This window comes from Heloderma suspectum, chromosome 6 (assembly GCF_057233095.1).
Source record: "Heloderma suspectum isolate Gila_16-S chromosome 6, 16-S_ref, whole genome shotgun sequence".
Lineage (NCBI taxonomy): Eukaryota > Metazoa > Chordata > Lepidosauria > Squamata > Helodermatidae > Heloderma > Heloderma suspectum.
Genome location: NC_139463.1, coordinates 14,275,395 through 14,296,576, shown reverse-complemented (window position 1 = coordinate 14,296,576; position 21,182 = coordinate 14,275,395). Strand labels below are relative to the sequence as shown.

Sequence of the window (21,182 nt, the reverse complement as noted above, 5' to 3'; positions counted from 1 at the left end):
GTAATTTCACTGACTCTCCAATTACACCTCCAACAGAGAGAGAAAGAGAGATGTACCTTGAGAACGGCAGGTATATATTTAGCTTCTTTGTGAAATAGTTTTAGGGGGGTTGAAGTATGATAGTGGTGCTAAGAGCAGGGCTCTGTTAATGTGTCCTTTGCTAATCCCTGCACTTTTAGCATTCACATACAATAGGAAGTCACTTTACTCCCCCCCCCCAGGCCCCTAGTTATAAGTGAAGATTTAATGGCAGAAAAAATTGCCGCAGTAATAACATGTTAGCTGTGCCCAGCACTTCACAGTAAAAGAACTCAGTGGGCAGGGTGATATTATTATCTCCACATCCCAGTTTGGGAAACTGAGGCCCTAAAGAGAAGGCATTGACTTGGCTTCAGTTTACACACATGCACACACATTGCCCTCAACATTGAAGGGTAGAGGACTTCGAGCTATTAGCTCAGCTATCTATTTTCTCTGTATCCATGCTACTATTCCCCAGCACGACTATCAGTCATCTATGACCAGCAAAGTAGTGGGCTCTGAGCCAAATCAAGTCCATTGCTGATGCCTGCCCCCCTTCGGCAAGTTGCCAGCACATAAGCAAAGGAAGAATGTGGAGGGAGGGAGTAGCAGCTGCAGTAAGGACCCATGTGGATGTGGAACACTGGAGGTGGGCTGCAGATCCTTCTCCACCCATGCAGTCCAGTCCTTTCTCAAAACGCTTCTCCAGCAAAATTAGCAGATGACTAGGAAAGTCCATGTCCAACAGCATAGTCTTTCCAAAGGGCCCTGTCCACATAGTGTGATACAACCTAACTAAAGTTATGTTATTAAACCCTGTTAAGTCACATTAACCTTCAGAGCATGTGAACTTGGAGGAAAAAAATAGTGGGTTTTGCCCATTAAAAACGTGAGGTAAATGTTTGAGGCCCCTCCTAATTATTGGTTGAAAGAGGTCTGGCTTCAGTCTATTGAAATGAAAAGCCCTGGCTGTTGGCTCAGCTCCTGAGGTGTTATAGAATATTTATGAACATTTCAACTGCCCATACAGTTAAAACCAAAACCAAAAACAGAACACCAGCAGCATCAGCATATTGGCAGGGATGTCAGAGAAATTTGCAATGGAATCAAACAAGTTTGGATGTCTATGAATCCGACCCATGGATTCTGTGAACTTGCAGACTGTTGTTGTTTGTTTGTTTTACTTTCTGCAATGTTACGCAAATTTCATCATAGATAAATATGTACAGTTAAACACACTCACCAAAAATGCTCATTTCTCCCATAGGCTGAAGCATGAAAACACATATTTTAGGGGATTTGCATATTATGGGGAGGATTTGCACATTGTTGCACGTACAAATTTGTGCAAATTCAGGAAAATGGGGGGGGGACGATTCTGCCAATGAGTGGATGACAGAACAAAACACACCTGACAATTCACAAGATGCAGATGGAATTGATTTTACAAAATCCGTACATCCGTACTTACTGGTCATAGAGAGAGAAGTTAATGGTTGATGCAAGGCAGGGGGGAAACACCAGTAGGGCAGTCAGCTCTTAGATCAGGGGTAGGCAACTTGTGACACTTGACCTAATTTCAAAAGCCCTCTACAAGAGATCATTTGAGACCTCTGGCAAGAGAAAAGTGTCCCTCCCACAGCAGCCTGCTGGGTGTGGAGGAAGGGGGGAGAGCAGAGAGAAAATAGGCCATGGCCCTGCCCAGTTTTGCCTCTTGGTTGGCCTGCCTACCACCAGCATGTAGCCCCTGACAGATTACCCCAGTAGACTGGCCATGTGTCCTGTTTTACAGATGACAGTCCTCTAATTTGAAGGTGGCCTCTATTTGAAGGCGGTGAAGGCTGGTGGCTCTGATTTCGGTGGGGCTGTGAATCCATTCTGAGTTTTAGTCAGAACCAGCCAGAACTCTAAAGGAGCTATCCAATGTGCTGAACCCTCTCCCTAAAATAGGTTCAGAACTTTAGGTAGCCATTTTAGAGTTCTGGCTGGTTCTGACTAAAACCCAGAATAGATTTACAGCCCCACTGAAATCAGGGCTGCCAGTCTCCACTGTTTGAAGGGCCATCTAGTCCAAGTGCAATATAACATTATATAACGAGCAGCAGGAGGAGATAGACCTCAAAGATGCCCATCAACAACACCTGGACAGCAGATTGAGTAAAGGCACACAGGTCACCTGGCCACACTCGGCCACACTGTGGTGAAATGGGCTGTATTTCTATTTAAATTATAATAATTATTTCTGAATTTGCACCTATACCTATAAAATAGCATCTGTAAATTGTATGCACATCAGTTTGCTGTTTTGTCCTCTTTTTTTGGTGTTGCATGTCCTCTTTTGGGGTGATTCACAAGTGGCCACCCTACCTCTGAGGGAATGAGGCCCTTGACCGTGTGGGGGGGGGGAGATTCCCCATCCCTGTCTCAGACCGAATATATGTTATGTGGAGATGGGATATTGTGCTGCTGGTGGTGGACTGGAGTTATCACAAATGATAACTCTGAGGGCATTTTTTTTTTTATTGTCTGGCAAGGCTCTAAAAACAATAACTGCAATAGATCATTCTGAAAAATGCAAAACACACCAAGCATCAGTATAATTAAACCTACAACAGCAAATTTCTGTGTGAGGGGATGTCATTGTAACCATGCTTTAAAAAGAAGAAGAAGAAGTCCTAATTGGATTTGTTCACATATCCACTAATTGGCAAAATTTAGAGGTGGGAGAATTCTCTGTGTTGCTGTAGTGTGAGTGCTTTGCTTTGGAATTTTTTAACAATAATTAAAAAATAAAATAAAATAAGCCTTAGCAAATTAAAGTGATTTTTGACTCAGGGCAACTTTCTTTTAATGAAAGTCAAAGTAAGTGAAACTTGAGCCAACACATTGTATCTGAGGTGCATCCAGATTAATTCTCCTCCCACCACACTGTTCCAGATCTAGATATAATTGCATGATGTGGGGAAGATCACATTCTATCTCCTGTGACCTGTCACCCAAGTATGGGCTAATCATGTGAACATTTGCACTTCATTAAAAAGGTGCAAATCTTCCCCGGATTTGTCCAGACAGAATGCTTGCACTACCCACTCTTCCCTGCTGTTGTTCTGCCCGTGGTCTCCAATTAAAACTTCTTTTCTTCTCTTTTCCTTATCCTGGATTTGCACCTGTGTACCACTAACATTGGTCATTATTCATCAAAGGCAATCATTTCACAATCTATACCACACCCCCTGCCTTGTGGCACAATTCATCAAATTTATTGAGGCGTATATGCCACTTTTATTATGACTGCCCCTGCTGTTATGCCATTAACATTAACCTAATATGAAAAAAGAAGTGATCCTGAGTTTTGTATTTCTAGAATCAGAAATACCCCCAAAGTCCTACAACCAGGAGTCTTCTAGCAACTTAAAGACTAGCATAAATGCATAAGGTTTTGTGGACTAAAGTCCACTTCATCACTCAGATCCATGGCAGCCTCTGCCACAATAGACCTGTTAATAATGTTTAATGTTCCATGGGTAGGGTTGCACAGATTTTGTTAAATCTGTTCCATCTGTATTTCACAGGTTGTCAGGTGTCTGTTACTCCGGCATTGATGGTTTTGGACTCCCCCCTCCCCTTTGGAAAGGTATGAAAAAGGATCTGCCACAATTTATGGAATTTTCAGTGGCACATAACATTTTTGCATATTTTTTCTTAGCTCAGTGTACAATCAATGAGCAGAGCATACACAAAAAAGATTACTACACAGCGGAGGCTGAAGAGTGATCAGACATGTGTAAAACATTATGTTGCTGCTGTGTTTAATGTGTATTTTTTAGTTAGTGTATTTTCCAGCAACTTTTGTATTTTTCTACAACAATTTGCGTACAGCTCTGGGAAGTAAAGAACAGGTCCACAAGTCCCAGAATCCAAGTGACTCAGAAAAAGCCAGTCCACTGAGGAATCTGCCAGATTCATAGAAATCCAAATGCATTTGAATCCGCTGCAGATTTCTCTGACATCCCTGGCCACAAGACTCTTGGTTGTTTGTGTTGTGCAGCTGAAAAGTAGCAAGGCTACCTCTGGAAATTGTTACCAAATATTGTACATTTCCCTGTGCAACCAGTGTCTGTCACAGATAGGTAGGAGCACGACAGGAAGGAACTTGAAAAGGGAGGAGGTGTGGGACCTCCTTCTACTCTGCTGCATCTCCCTGACCACAGCACACCAGGTAAATGGGTGGGTGGGAGGTGCCATGTTGGTGAGAGTGGGGCTGATACCTCACTGTAAGGGAGGGAACAGATCCTGTTGTGCTCGTAATTACATCTTCAGGGGCATGACAGAATCCAATTTGGCACAGGACATCAACGATTTCCTGAGTTAGAAGGAAAATACTTTGGTTTTCTGATCCCAATTCTGTGCTGGACTGGGGGAATCCCCATCACTACAAAATCCTGTTGGGTGATCCCCCCCCCCTAAAGCTGAGCACAAATGGCCACTCAAAATTCTCCAGCCTATTTGTGGGCAGAGAAATTGGAGGGGCAATTTCACCGAACTTCTCCTAGGGGAGGAGAAATTCTCCAACAGTTTTTCACAGATAGGGATGTACGAAAGTGACTTACCTTTCGCGGATTATGGTGATGGTGGGGGGGAGGCATTCTGTCCCTCCCCCTGGAATCCTCGACGGGGGGGAGGCAATCCGTTCCTCCCCCCCGGAATCCTCGATGGCTGGCTGTACTCCGCGGCAGCTCCACAGAGCAGCCGGCCAGGCCCAGCCCAGCCCAAAGCCGTCCGCAGCTGGATTTCCGGCCATGGAGGACTCTGGGGGGGGGAAAAAAATGCGTATGCAAATGGCAGCGGCTATGGCCGCCGCCATTTGCATTCCTTATTTTTGGCCATCTGAATCTACATAAATCTACATAGACTATGACAGCGAAAATAAGGGGAACGCAAATAGTATAGCGGGCACTATTTGCGTCCCTTTTTGATTCACCGTTTTAGCCTATGTTAGGGGTGCACGAAACCCACTTACCTGGTCTCGCAGCTTTTCGCGGTGGGGGGGAGGCGCTTCGCTGCTCTCCCCCCGAAGTTTAGGCCGGGGGGAGAGGCTTCCCGCCTCGCCCGGCCGAAATTCAGGCCGGGGGGGAGGCTTCCCACCTCGCCCGGCCGAAATTCAGGCCGGGGAGGAGGCGCCTCGCCTCGCCCGGCCGCGAAATTAAAAGTTAAAAAAAAACCAACGCCCCCGTGATACGAATCTGCGAAGATCTGCGAAGTCAGCCATGATAGGCTACGTAAATCATCACGTAGCCTATCACGGGTGACTTAAAAAAAAAAAAAAGCGCGTACGCAAATGGTGGCCCCCATAGGGAGCCACCATTCGCGTTCCTTATTTGGTCGCTGTAGTCTACGTAAATCTTTACGTAGACTACGGCGAAAATAAGGGCAACGAAATAGCATTCGGGAAAGGTAAGTCCTGTCCCGGGGGGGGTGGGGGGCGGGGGGGGTGGAGAATTTCTCCCCGAAACTTGTTCGGGGGGCCGAACATGTTGGCACTCGGCCCCCCGAAGTTTCGGGGAGAAATTCTCCGCCAACCTTAGCCTACGTAAATCTTTACGTAGGCTAAAACAGCGAATCAAAAAGGGACGCTAATAGCGCTCGCTATGCTATTTGCGTTCCCCTTTATTTTCGTCGTCATAGTCTACGTAAATATTTACGTAGTCTAAGATGGCCAAAAATAAGGAACGCAAATGGCGGCGGCCATAGCCGCTGCCATTTGCGTACGTGGGTGTTTTTTTTTTCTTTTAAGCCCACCCAGCCATGATAGGCTACGTAAAGATTTATGTAGCCTATCACGTCGTGTGTGTGTGTGTTTTTTAACAAGACTGCAAATGGCGGTGGCAGCCGGTCGGAAGACCAGCCGCCACCGCCGCTGCCCAGAAGATCCGCCCCAGGTAAGTCTCATCCCGGGGGGGATCCACGGAGGGCAGGGGGGTGGCAGGCCTTTCTGCCATGGAGTTTGCGGGGCTGAATGCACTGGCATTCGGCCTCACCGAGATCCGTGGCAGAATTCTCTGCCATCCCTATTCACAGATAGGGCTCACCACTGGCAGGGGTTGTAGCACAGGTTCTTCCTTTTTTCCTAAGGTTCTTGGTTTATTGCACTGCTTCTGTAGGTGGCAGCAACATCAACTGTGTTGAAGCTTCCACTTTTTTGCGGGAGAATTTTGAATTTGTTTTGGTGGTATTTTTGAGCTTCCCCAATCACTGCGAGGTGGCCGAGGCCACTGTGTATGTTTTCTTTCTCTATTACACATATTTCCACTGCTCTGCAGCCTCCCAGGACACTTGTACTTCCTGAACTGAAAAAGACCCATGGGAGGAATTGCCTCATGATGACGTCTTCCTCATCTTCCAAGAGGCTACAGGCCACCACAGAGATTACTGTACAAGACAGGATAGTAGTTGGGGCAAAACTGACACTCCACTATGTGAAAAAAAAAATACTGTTTTGGATGCAGCAAGTCATATTGCAAACCAAAAGAAAAGCAGAACTGCCATCAACATATCACGTAAAACTAAGCAGGCTCAGCCCTGGATAGTACTTTGATGGGAGACCGCCTGGGAATCAGGCTTCCTGCATTGAGGAGGGGGGTTGGACTTGATGGTCTTGTAGGCCCCTTCCAACCCTATGATTCTATGAAATGTGATAAACCCAAAGTAAATTGGGGGGGGGGTCTCCTTGGGCAAAATGTCTGTAGGATTTCAAGGAGACAATATCATTTACAAAATGGCTTCATGGGGAGGTCACGTGCCTAATAATTAAATAAGCTCCAACTGTCCCTATTAACCAGAAACAGGTCTTATTTTCTGGTAAGTGTCCCTAGTAAATCACTTTCCCTATTTTTGCCTGTTCAGCTTATCTTATTCAAACTGTGTTAGTGTGAGTTGCTGAAGTGTTCAACTCTCTTCCCAGGTTCTCTAGAGGTAAAATCTCCAAGGAGGAAGGAGATGTATCTTGTTTCTAGTTAGGTGTGGACACACCTGTCAGTTTTGATTTCTCTCTCCTTGTCATTTTTTCAATCATACATTTGGTTCATTCCAAGCTTTGAGAAATTTTCCAGTCTTAAGTCTGGTTCATCCTGAACTTTGAAGGAAAAAAGAAGTTTGCATGAAACTTCATATGCCCTTTTGTGTGTTCTCCTATTACATCCGTTTTGCATGCAGCTTTGCCTAATATACACAATTCTTGCAATATTTTTTTCTAGTATAATGCATTTTAACCTTATTTTCTTTCATATATACATTTGTGTGTGCAATTTCCCCTAAACTACACATTTTTGTATCATGGGAGAACTCAACTGCAAAAATTTGAAGAACAGAGAATTTGAAAAGATAACTGAGTTTCACTTTGCATATTGTTTGAAAGTGTGAAATTAGGTAAATTTGAATTAAAATGCTAAGTGAACAAATTTCTCCCTTATTCCTATCCCTGGTGCATGTATACAACTGAACACAGAAACATGGACACTGAGGAGCTCTGTAGGTCCCAGCTAACCATATCACATCCTGGTGAGGCTAATTTTGAACAGTAGAGGACAGCTTGCCAACAATTATGTTTTGTTTTGTTTTTTCCCTTTCTTCTGGCATATCTTTTACTGAAAGAACAAACATTTACTTCATTTTTAAAACAGTGGAGGAGGACAGAGCCATTGCAGGATAAATGAACACAGCATAGAACAGATGGAGTAAACTCTCCAGCAATGTGTAATGGGTTGGCTTGGGCATTGATCCTTGCAATGGGAGTAGGCATGTTATGAGTATGACCATTTTCCTGTGAAATATTCTAGGTTGTGCAATTATAATTAAACCAATAATTGCAAAACTAGAAGTGAGAGAATGACATTTCATCCATGCATGGTGCTTTTTTTTTTTTTTTAATGTTCCTAATTGGAATTGCTCACAATGGAAAAATTGTGTTGTCCAAGAAGGAGACAAACAGACTTGTCCAGGATCATACAGCCAATCAGACTTGTCCAGGATCATACAGCCAATCAGACTTGTCCAGGATCATACAGCCAATCATCAGCAGAGCCAGGCAGCAGCAAGAAGCCTCAAGCATTCCCATTCCAAGACATTGACGCTCGTTCATGGAAACCTGCTTCTGAACCCTTCAAAGTGATCTATTTATTTCTTAAATAAAGCCATAAATCTTTGACAGTCCTAGCAGCTGTTGTTTTATATGCCTTTATGTACACCACTGATAATAAACGGTTGGTCTGTTGGCAGCATCACATACAGCCACATGGCTCAGCATTCACCCTCATTCTTATTTTCATCCTTGCTTTCACTGCAGCGTCACGATCACTGGCTTACTCAGTTGCTCATTCAAATTTTGTGTCCCCGCCTTGGCTGTGCTCTAATTTTGGTGTGTTTTTTTGTGATAGAGAAGGATGTGTGAGGAACACACGCACGCACACACACACACACACTGGTGTAAAGAAATGCATTCTGACCAGAAAACACATTAACCTCCCAGAGTAGCTGAAAAATTAAGTTGGTAGATCATGGCATGGTTGTTCTAACCATTTTTATCAGATTCAGTCCCTGGTCTGCACGGTCACTGGACTGTTCTCTGGCTCATTACAGAACAGTACTGGACACTTCATTCATACAAAAATTGCCCTTAAAACTTAATTCATTGTGTTTGTGTGTGTAACATAGGAATCTGCCTTATACTTAGTCAGTCCATCTAGGCCAATACTGTTGGCACGCTCTGGCAGCAGCTCTCCAGGGTTTCAGACAGGAGATTTTCCTGCTCTAGTGGGGATTGAACCTGGGACCTCTTCCATGTAAAGCATGTGCTCTACTCCACTGAGCTGTATGTGTGCCCTCCTCAAATGAAACTTCTGAGTAATCTTAAGGAGCATCTAAAATGTTTCAGTGAGACCAGTGACATTTCTCAAGGTGGTTCCAAAAATCCCCAAGTTGACAATACGGGTCTCATCTAAAGCAGGAGTTGGGAACTAGAATGGGATGGGGGCCAGAAGATCCCACTCATCCTTTGTGGGCCTGATGACATCAGGGGGCATGGCCACACCCTCTGAAATCATTTGGCCCCTGGCCGAAGTGCTGGCTGGAGCTCCCCCTTCAGCGTCACTGAACACCAGCTTTTCCCACTGGGGAGGATGCAGGGTGGGCAAAGCGCTTAGTTGGAGGGGTGAGCAGCATGCTGTTATCTTGTGATCTCCCAACTGGGAGGGGAAGCCATACACAGGAGAATCTCTGCTGTTATCCCCACTTGGTAACTGGAGATACCAACTGGGATTCCTCTCCCCACCTCCTCCCCAAGCCCCCAGTAGCCTCTGCAGGATGGATGGGAAAGAGGTTCCCCATCCCTGACCTAAAACAAAATGCAAAGCAAATTAAAAAGTTCCTACATAGGGGAAGCAGCAGAGGAGTTTCCGGGGAAGCCCATGGACAAAAACAGCTGGGTTGGATCCAGACTTAAGCAAGTGCAAGTAGGCTAGTGGAAGCAGGCTTCTTAGGCCCCTCCCCTTACCCACAACTGTCCCTCTAGACCCCTGAAAATGCTGCACAGAGGATTAGGAGAACCTGCTGAATGGGATGGGCTGTGGTGTGGCACAGGGGGGAGGGGGTCCCTGAAAATCAGGTGGAGGCACCTTCTGTGAGCAGACCCCTTGTGGAGGGCAGATCCCGGATCAAACTTGTTAAATGTCTAAAAAGGATTTTGCACAAGGACACGCATAGAGCCTTGTTTCAGCATCAGCTGAACCACTTACAAACTCACTGCCTCAATGAGGTTTAACAAGGAGCTCTCCCTCATGAAGAAGTAAACCATGACAGTCTTCCAGGGTGAGAAATTCAGAGGGAAGATCACCCAGGGCAGACTTTTCTACTTCCAATCAGGTTGGTGCACCAGGACCTCTTCTTTCCTCCCAAATTCTTTAATCAGGTCATGCTCCCAAAGAACAACCACCACTACAGACAAGATTCTGCTGAATCATGTAAGACAGTGCTACGGCTATACATCAAGGTGATCGGTGCAGCAATGCACCTGTTGCATGGTGCAATAAAGGCAATCCAGTCTCAACATGCTCCCCTCCCCTTGAGCTCCCCTCCCCCGGGTTCTTGCAGTCTGCTGCAGTATCTGCATAGTCTTGATACACTTGACCCATGCAACCTCTCATATGGGCATTTCGCCCATTTTCAAAAGGAGGAGAAATCACAGCATCTGAGGAAATGGTCAGAGGCAGATAACAGACATGCACACATCTGGTATGAACTACGAACAGCTGGTTTCTACAATGAGGAGTTATGGGGGATACCTTTAGCATTTCTGTCCTTCCAGCTGTGCAGTGCAGCTCAGATCCATGGAGAAAAGAGAGCAGGCTGGTGCTAGGTTTGGTATTTAACATCCCCACTGATTACTTAGTGTGTAATTACAATTCCTGTGGGTGAAGGGGATGCAGTTAGCATGCTAGGAAGAAGGGAAGCAAAATGATGGGAGGAGAGAGGTATAGAAAGGTGACTACCCCACCCCCCAGGGGAGAACCTCTCAGGACCCTGTCCTGTCTCCAAGTGGCACAGATTAAAGAGAATATCTAGGAGGTAGACCTGTCAGTCAAGCCAGTATTTAGCTTGCCTGTCCACTAAAATGATGTTATATTGAAGGAATCAGGTTTGGGGTGGTATGAAAACCTGGTAGACTCCAAATTCTGCCAGGATCTGCCCATATTCAACATGTAGCATTCCGGCTTCTCCCTTGAGGCAGAAGATTCTGTGCTGGCTCCCTGCCTGCTTCACCACCTAGATTAAATTTCCACTTTTCCCCTGACCTGTTGAGTTTTGTTCTGATTTCTCCTACTGTTGGTCCTCCCTAAGCAACCAGGATGTCTGAAATCAAAACCTGCCATTCTTATTCGGAGGGCTATTTGGCAAAGAGATTTGGCAAGGAAAAGCCCTCAGAATTTGGCAGCAAGTTATCATGGAAAGGCACTAGGAGAGCTGGGCAGAGACGAAATGGCTGAGCACACCATGATAGCAATGGAAGGTAGGAGGAAATGAAGAGAATACAAAGGTGGTGTTAGCGGATAAAAGAAGGATACTACCAATGTGGGGGAAATGGGGGGGGGGAGGCAACAAGCCAGAGCATAATTGACTGAGTGAGACAGAGAGGGATGGTTTAAGAGAGACAAGTAGACACATTACTACTCTAGAAGTACTTAACGACAACCAGAAAGTAGCAAGGTCATGCAGCGATTCCACTTAAGGGTACAAAACCTTCTTGTAGGAAAAGTGCAAAAGAAAAGGAAGGGGGAGCACAAACACCCCTCCTTGGTTATACGGAATGCATGTTCTCAAGTCTAGCTACTGAACATTAGAGTTTAAAGCTATGGGAAGGGCAATCCACAAAAAATAAAATAAATAAAATAAATCAGAGTTGGCCATCTGCTGGCAAAAGTCTGAGATTACAACCCCAAGTGCATAAAGGGGAGAAAGTATGAATCGCAATTGTCTTCAGTTGCCTGGAACTGCAGAATGAAAGTCCTTTCCAGACAACCTTGGTGGTAATGTGGGGGTGGGGAGAGATAAATTATGGCTTACTGGATCTTGCAGAATGAAGAAGTAATTTTTTCCTCGAGGCTGTGCATCTACCTTGTGGCAATATCACATTTTCCTTTCACGCAAATCATAGTAATTTGTTGGTGGGTATTCTTCCCACATCTACAGTGCCCATTGCTTTAGTAAGTAACTGTGTAGAAAGTGGTCAAGTGAGTAATATCACTAGTTCTGATTGACACATGTCCTCCCCTCCCCCCATGAAGTCTCTGTTTTATGGCTTTGTTAAAAGGTTTTTAAACTTGCTTTATAACTATGTTAGAGGCTGAGTGCTCCCCTTCTGTGCTACTCCAATGTAGGAAGGACATCTAGTCTTTTTAAAGTAAGAATGCCAACAAGACTAACCAGCACTGCCGCACTGCATAGCACTTCTGCTCTGATTTTTGTTTCTTAAAGTAGCAAATGGCTATCCCATGCATTGCAGCAAGATTCTCTCCCCTCTCCCCCTGCCCGGACCGCAATACACACATACATTCATAGCATAGTGGTGCTCTTATATCGCATGATCTGAATGACCTTCAGGTCATTTCAACAACCAAGCCTGTAGCCAGCCTGCCCTTGCTTTCTTCTGAGCTGGGAAGGCTCTGTGGTTACTGATCTACTGCTGGTTTGTCCCATGATCTGCCTGCTACTGATGGTCACTCAAAGAGAGAAGGAAGTCCACACTGCTTTCAGTGACTGGCTACCCCATGTTTCTAATTGGAACATTCCTTCTTCCTTGCAAGAAAGCTCTGCTCCCATAAACAGTACAAGCTCCGTCACAATTGCTCAGGATGAAAGCTTCATTCTGCCCCATGATTAATCCATGGTGCATTGTACACTCATTCCACTAGGCACTATAGCCATTTTCAGACATTCTAGCTGTGAAGAACTTATCATGCAGGGGTGGGGTGGGTGGGTGGGGTGGGTGTGTTGGCACTGCAGTGGCATACTGCTCCCATTTGAAATGATGTGCTTACCTCTCTGTAGGTCAGGGTACAGCCAGCCACTATGATGCCATCCCCTACCCACTGCTGTGTTGCATGTTCCTTCTGCACAGAATGTCTGAAAACAACTCATTAGTTTCCCCTTTGCTAATTCTTTTAAAAGCAGAAACTACACTTCATAATCTCATTTCAATGTCCCTTCCTTTTTTTGGTGATCCAGTATGTGTGCAATGCACTTTTTCAGCATGGAATCCTATCATCATCATCATCTCCCATTTTTTTCCCTCGTGCAAGGAACCCAAGGCAGCTCACATAGTCCTCTTTCTCTCCGTTTTATCCTCACAACAACCCTGTGAGGTAGGTTAGGCTGAAAGTCAGTAACTTGCCCATAATCTAGAACCCAAATCTCCTGAAACCCAGTCCAACACTCTAACCACTACACTGCACTGGCTCTTTATGGGATGCATCTGGGCATATAGTGAACCCTGTGGACAATGCAGAATGGGGATTTCCCAGAAATGGCAAAAGAACATGAAAATATGCCAAGACTTAACTCCAGCCTGGCTCAGCCATCTAAAGACTCAACTAATTAAGATGGGTGGGAGTCCTATGAAATCAAACAGTCATTGATTTCCTGGTCCCTGGAACTTCCCTGATTTCTGCCAAAAGCAGGTGAAACTAGGGATAGGTGAATATGTGCTGTTGAGGTTCTCCAAATTCTTCCTTGAAGTTAATTTAGCCTTATTTGCATTCCCAAACATGACCAATTTGGAAAAATAATAATAATAATTAAGAGGTGTTTTTTTCCTGGTCAAAAATGTGCATTCCCCCCATGGACTAAAGTGTGGAAATGCGGATTGGGATGTGTGCACGTGTTCACAAGTGTACATTTTTGAATGCAAAACCAAGTTCAGGAAATTGCAAACATTTCCCAAGAATTGTGTTCTTGCTCACATTCGGGATTGTGAAGGGAACATGTCTCCATAAAAAGGAAAGTAATGAGAAGGGGCATGTGCCAAGTACTTTTCCTTCACCACAAAGTCATCACAACTGGTGCCAGCCCATCCGTTAAGGATTAGGGGAAAGGGTTCTTTCTAGAGCAGACTGCTTGCAGGCAGCCTTGAGGTTTGGGCCTGGCACCTCTCTGCTTATAATTTAATCACCGGCCACATGGCATCTTTTAAAAAGATATAAATGTAGCACATTGTGATAACAAGGTTACTTATATCCAATCAGACCCATGGGTCCTTCTAGCCCAGGACTGTTTACTCTAATGGAAAACATATTTCTATAGTTGTAGCTAGAGCTCTTTGCCAGTCCTGCTACCTGAGAATTATTTCAACCAGAGATACAGGAGCTTTACCCTGGGACCTTCCACAGGCAAAACGTATAGTGCTATGGCTTCTCTCAGTTATACATGCATGCATTTTTTTTTAAGTTCTCACTGCCTGCCAGGAGTCTCAAGTCTGCTCTGGCCTTTGCATGATGTCAGGCATAAGGTTCCCCACGTAGCTAAAAGGGAGGGGGCAGGGGGGATGACCTGGCTCATTTGTGTGCCTTCAAGCACAGCTTGATTACAGAAATCAGTGAGTGAAGCTTCTCAGGGCACCAAAATCAAAAATCCCACCCACTGAGACTTGCAAATCAAGCTGCCATTTAAAGGCACAGGCACAAAGGGCTGGAAAAAGAAAAGTTGGCAACCTTAGTCATACAGGGATCTCTGTGCCACTACACAACGGTGGTCAAAAGGCAGAATTGCAAAGAGACCAGCTGAGGTAAAGATTTTGTACCAGCAGGACAGAGTGGGTGAGGTGATACTCCTTGAACTCTGTACAAGCTTCCAGGTCAGGAGATCTGCTTTTGCTGGCTGCAGACTTCTTTCAGGGCTGGCCCTATACCAAATGGCACCTCAAGCAAAAGTCACTTGAAAAAGTGAGTTGGCAGTCTCACCTTCTTCCATTTCTTCAACTTTTGAATGCCCTAACTTCTTTTAGAATCACATTTGTTGTTTATTTCATGACTGTGATACACAATTTGTAGACATGGGTTATCCCTATCATATAAGGCCAAGCCACAGAGGGATTTTTCTCCCAGTGCACAAACAATGCTTTAGAGGGGGGTTGGGGGGGGGGTTACTCAGGGAAGTAGCACAGGGGGAAAGGTTGAAATTTGCTTTCCATGCATGCTCTGATCCTGTTAATTATCACCCTGCCCCCTCTGATGCAAGTTGCAGTTTAAAAGAACTGCACATTAGATCAAAAACATGTTTAACAGCACATCTGCTTTGGTCCTAAGACCAAATATTTGCAAGTTGGAGTCTGTAAATCTTTATTAATACCATATAAACTGATAGATCAGTTTATTTCGCCTGTTGAGTGGACAGTTGAATAGCTAGCACTGTACAAACACACACACACACATGCACAGCAGAGGTATAGTTTGGTAATTTTAGACTCTGGCTGGAATGCTCTTACAGAGGGAGCCTCCTTCAATGGTAGTGGATATTTCCTTCAAAATGCCATAATCCAGGCCTTGTTGAATGAGGCCCTGGACTTCTTTCTGGCTCTGATGGCACCACTTCCTCCAAGCTGAGCATGCCAGGCAATTGCCTGGGTCACCTGTGCCTAAGTCCGACCTTGACTGTCTTCACCTTGCTCTCTTGCTCTCTTGCTCCAGCCCCAACCCCACAGGTGCAGGTGCTGACAACAAGCAGAGTCAGCAAAATCATGACAGTTGCCAACCTTAAGAGCTGAAAAGAGAAGCAGACGTAAGCCAGAAAAACAAAGGGCATTTCTACACCAGCTTAAAATCCTGCATTTAAAATGGGGCTTTCTCCTTCTGTTTTAAATGCAGGATCACAACGGACTCCCTTTACCCGCACTTCCTTTCCCCTCTACCCCCACCCTTCCCCCTGCATCTGAGTCTTCCGTTATCTTTCATTGATCTCACTCCTTGCCACTTTAACCCTTTTCACAGAGGAAACTGAAGCAGAACACAATGAGGGTAATTTGATAGCTCATTATCTGCAATCTATTTAAAAATGGAACAAAGGGCATTTAGTGCAGGAAACGCCCTGGAGGGTCACGGTAGGGTGACGGCGTCATGTAAAGAGCCTGCAAACTTCCATGAACGAACCATCTCGATCACAGGATAAAAGTTCCGTGTGAAGGAGCCCAAAGTGAACTAGACTGAATAGGAGAAATGATCAAGTAAAGCTGAAGGCAGTCTATGATTTACAAGAACGTGGTTTGAGGGAGGCTGTGCTTCCAATGGTTTGTACAAGAATCTTTTATTAAGCCCACTATCTCCCTCAGTCAAACAGGTGCAGTAAAGTTTTTGAAACAGTGCAAAAATCTGTAAAATCTGTTTGGCAGAAATGAAGAGGAGGGAGGAGTGTGCATGCTACAAGCAATGATCCTTCTTTCAAACCACCTTTAGTGCTTTCTTGCTCTCAAAACAACAGCAACAACAACAACACGCACGCACACACCACAAAACATATCATCAGTCTCTAGCCTAAGTGGGAAGCTTGTTAATCGTTGCTTTCTGCACAATTGCAAAATCAATGGACAAAACTGCTATTTCAGAACTGGGAATCTATGTCCCAGTATCAGCTCCAAAGTCCACATGCATCCTCTATATCTAAAGGATGGTAAGTAGTCTCTCTCTCTCTCTGTGCGTGTGTGTGCATGTGTGTGTGTGTTATAGATTCACAGTTTAATCATCTTCCCCCAAGCAGCTAGCTAGACTAGGGATTGCAAAAGTACTGTACTTTTGGAAAAGGCAGAGGACAAGAACGCTCCTATATGAATGGCTGTGTGTGATTCGTCTGCCTGCCCCAATGAGTCTCTCTCTGTCCCAGCAAAATGGGGAGATAAATGACTAGCAAGCAGCTGGGAGGGCCAACAAATGGCCCATTGAGAAAGAAGGAGGACTCCCACACTCATTCTTCTCTGAGCCAGAGCCCTGCCATTCTCCTATGCTCCAGTCTTTGCATCCATTTGAGAACCTGAAATGGCCTTCTCCAAATTTTGCATCACTTGCACCAAGAGAACCCTACTGGGCCCTGTCTCCAAACTACACACTCACATTGGTTTTATGCTGCATTTACATTTACCATGGCTTCCTCTAAGCATTCTGGGAACTGTTGGTTGGTGACAGTTCCAAGCACGGCTGGCCCAAGACATTTTGCTGCCTGAGGCAAAAGACAAGAGGGTTGATCAGATCAGGAGTTGAATCTTACTTCAACGCTGGTGATGGGACAATATCCTCTACTGTGTCTGAGGGCAGAACAGGAGGGTAGCTTAGGGGGTACAGGGCAGGCCACATGACACATGGCTTTGTCTTCCAACACCTTGCCATCACTGCCTAATGGTAGAGCCAGCACTGTCACTGCTGAGAATTCAGTAATGACCCCTAGCCTCCTTCACTGAAAGATCACAGCTCCTAGGGCTCCTTGTAAAAAGGAATTACTATTGTTAACCCTTAGCAGTGCAATCCTAGACATGCCTACTTAGGGAGATGCCTACTTACTCCTGTGTAAATCCTAGTTATGCCTACATACTCTTGGTAAGTGGGTACAGGAGTTCAGCCTAATATAATCAGTGACAACTGGAAGGCCTTCTCTGGATGAGTCTACATTAGTTCAGTTAGCAGATCACAGAAGGATGCTAATATTCTCGCCAGCCAGCCAGATGACAAAGGGTGCCATTATCTGTAGGTAAGATGTTATTCCAACTCTCTGTTCTAGTTTGTCTTCTGCAGTCATTCCACTGCAGTCATTCCACTGCAGAAGAACCTGGAACAGGCACACGCATTGCTCTGGCAGGTGGAAGGCTGGATCGTGGAACTGCAAGTCTGGACAGACACAAAGTCAGGGCTTCATTTTGGAACCTGTTTTCAAAACTATGACTCAGCCCTGAAATTCATAAAGCAATGGTCAGGACTGCCATAGGGCATACACAGGGTGCAAATCCCTCACCGTGGGTTCTCAACCAACTGTAGCCACATATCCAGGATCAGGGCTGAAGGGCTCCTAGATCATCTTGTACTCTGTAAAGTATCATGACAAGCCCATTGATGGCTTTCAATTCATCCATTCATTAACAGCAATACTGCTTAGTGGAAGTTGTGTATTCCATCCTTGAACTAACTACCTCCCCTCCTTGGTGCTTTCCTGATTAATCACAGCTTGTCACAAGAAGGGTATAGGTGTGAACATGGGGAATTGCTTGTACAATTGAAGGAATTGATTTTTATTAAAAAGAAAAAAGAAAAGAAAAAAGATCCAGATGAGTGAAGCAAATACTTATTATCATTATTGACTGAACAAAGTAGCCCAACATCAAATCCTTAGGACTACAGACACACAGCACCTTCTGCTTGGCTCATTTCTGAATTCCTGGGAGTGGGTTCATTCACCAACCAACTGGATTAGGCAGCAACATTTTATGTCACACAGCTGACAAGTAGTTTGATGATTTCTTTTTGGGTAGCCACACAGTCATGCACCTGGCAACCCCCAGTCCCAACCCCATGAAACCTAGGATAACATTTCATGCATTTAATGAAGTGGACTTCTAGTCTGCACACACACACTCATACCATGTTGAAAGTGTCAGTCTTTAAGATATCACAAGGCTCTTTGCTGTTTTCACGTCAGTAAGGATGATGGCAATGGATCTGTGGATCCATCCCTTTGCAAATAAAGTGGTAAGTTGAGTACATCCTCTACTCAAAGCTGCCATCCCCTCTGCTATGCTTCAAACATCCGATATCTCACCTCCTTTGCCTGCACAGGTCATGCTGCCTGTGCCTGTAACCTCATTCAGCAGACAAAAAGATAGGATTGGCTGTACTGTCTGGCAGAGAAGTGGCCCATCTGTATATAAGCCACCTGAATTTCTCTCACAGCAAAATAGCACAAGGTAAAAGGGAGTGGGGGAGAGAGAGAGAGTCCATCAGAATTCGAAAGAGGTACCCCAGGAGTAAAAGATTGATTTGATATTAACGGGTTCGTGCAGGGACTACAAAACCATCAAGGCAGACACAAAAAGTCACAGATCTCTGGGAGACATCAGAGCCTTGGAAACAAGCTAGAACCACAAACGGGCAAGGGGTTGGGGATGGGGAGTGGCAGGCAATGCAGGCCTTCACCCTACCCCCCCCCCCACACACAAATACAGACAGATGAACCGCACATAGCCTCTTGCTACATCTACGCCTTTCCCTAAACCACTTTCAAGGCAAATTGGCACTTCCGCGCAGCACAAAGCTCACCCTGTCTGTCCCTTAAACTCCATCGCCAACTGTCTGGCACCTGCATTCTCCTACTAGCCCACTCCCTGGCACCACCAAAACACCTGGCAATCCATGTGCCTGCTGGCACCCAAGTCCTAACGAATGGATCTCTCCCCCTCCATCAGCACCACCCCCACTTGCCAGCGAGCCACATGCCGCCACTAGCAAGAGCAGCTGAATTCGGCCACTCTACAAGGATCCTCTGCGGATCTCTCCGCACCCTAAGCAATGCCAGCCAGCCTCGGAAAAGCTCTCCCCCGCACCGTCGCATCAGCAACATCGCTTCGCGTCTCTGCCAGCCACCTGAGATGCCCCCCGCCCCCCAGCCAGCCAGCCCGGCTCAGGGACGCACCAAAGGTTCAGAGTGCATGCAAGCCGCGCCCGCGCCCCGCTCCGAGACGCCACACCGCCGCGACCTTTACTGGAGAAATGGTTAACTTGAAGCAACCATCTCCCCACGACCCTTGGCATCCCCGATGATCTTCCCACGCCTCCCTCCTCCCAACCCCCGGGCATCTATCCAGGACCACCATCAGAGGCAGCTGCTGCTGCCCTCACGCCATAAGAGACCATAGAAACATCTGCTCCTACCTGAGGGTGGCGCTCTCCCCTTGCTTGACGGTCACGTTGTCCATCGCCTTGGGGAAGGTGGCATCTCCGCTGCGCACGGGCACTCCTGCGGGCACAAGGAAGAGCAGCCTGAGACACACGACGACTAGGCACCGCCAGGGCAGGACTAAGCACCCACCGACCCCCATCCTGGGCTGCAGGGACGTTCCACGAGGCGAAAATAGGCAATGGTGGTGGTGGTGGTGGTGGTGGTGGTGATGGAGGGGGGTACACAGTGCTTGTTATCGTGGGGGGGGCGATAGACTGACGGATTAGCAGTGTCCCCAGGGGAAATCCAGCTCTGGAGACGCAAGGCTCCCGAACAGCATCTAGAAGTACTCCCCAGTAATTGTTGGGTGCCAGGCGCAGGAGGGGAGGGACGAAGAAGCAAGGTGCTGAGCCCAAAGAAGCGAGCGAGCGAGCGAGCGACGAAGGTCACGGCTCTTTTTCCCCGCCGTCTGTTTTCCACATGCCACTTTAAGATTCCGCTGGGCACGCGCGGCGCAGATCTGGCATCAAAAGTTTATAACCCAAGAAGGAGGAAACGCAACTCTCTCCGGCAGGAAATAGGAGGGGAGGAGAAAGAGACCGGGGTGGGGGCGCAGATGGACCCCAAAGAGGGAGAGGAAACGAAGGGCTCTTCAGGAAACCTCTCCCCAAAGGATGATATCGGCGGTGGGGTTTTGAAATCGAGTCCTGCACGCACAGACATCCAATGTCACCAGAAACTTCCCCTCCTGTCAGTCAGCAGCTCTCCCAAATCCAATGAAAGTGAAAGGGGGGGTAGCCCGCTCCCACTGCCTGGCTGTGGCTCTGCCAAGTGCAAGCTTCCCCCCTCTTTTTCGCCCCTTTTCCGTTTCTTTTCTTGTCGCCCCCCACCCCCCCGCCTGAGCCCCAGATGGGGCGAAGGAACAGAGGCGGACGCGGCTGTCTCTCCACTTGGGGCACGCGGGCCGGCAGGAGTAGCGGGCAGGAGCCGGCCGCCGCCGCCGCCGCCGCTGCTACCGAAGCGTCCGCCGCCGCCGCCGCGCCGCCGCCAGCTTCAGCATCCCTGCTCGGCTCTCGCTCCTCGCCAGGAGCATCTCCTCTGCATCCCGCTCGCGCGCGCACGCCGGGTTGTCATGGCAGCGCCTCCATCACTGACCAGCACTTTGGCTCCCCGGCACAGCCACGCGGAGCGGCGGCGGCGGACTTCGCCCATTCGTCTCAGCCGAGCGAGGGATGCACCGGAGCGCCAGGGGGGCTCTCCCCGCTTTAACCCTCCCAGCGCCAGCGCGGCGGGCTCAGCGTGGCGCTGGGAGCCCTGCGGACGAGCGGCGGCGGCAGAGAACCCCAGCCGGGGCGAGGCGGTCCCCCCACGGCTGCGCCGCCATCCCACTCATTGCTGCAGCAACAGCAACGCCAGGCTGGGGCATTCGGCGGCAACACGCGCGCGCACCCCCCACCCCAGTCGGAATCTTGGCAGCAGGATGGGAAACACGGAGAGCAAGTGAGACACTATTGGGATTGGCTAAGGTTGTTGATAGGGTCCCCCCCCCCCCGCGCGCCCTTTTTTTCTTTTTCTTTTTTTCTTTTCGGAATGCAGGATGCACGTTTTGGGGGCACACCGAGCTCTGCCTCAAGCGTAGATGTTCAGAGCAAATCGAAATGTCAGTATAACGAGGCGGAGGGCTGAGTCGGCACGACCATCTCTGCCTG

General features: G+C 47.0%; 1 protein-coding gene across 1 annotated transcript in view; it reads right to left on the bottom strand.

Annotated features, from left to right (window-relative positions):
- The window catches only part of OPCML (opioid binding protein/cell adhesion molecule like), a 576,078-nt gene extending 556,445 nt beyond the window's left edge, over positions 1-19,633 (bottom strand). The window contains exon 1 of the mRNA XM_084803637.1: positions 19,467-19,633. Within this exon, the coding sequence (XP_084659763.1) occupies positions 19,467-19,633 (167 nt within the window). The remainder of the gene's footprint in view (positions 1-19,466) is intronic.
- Between the last annotated feature and the right edge of the window lie 1,549 nt (positions 19,634-21,182).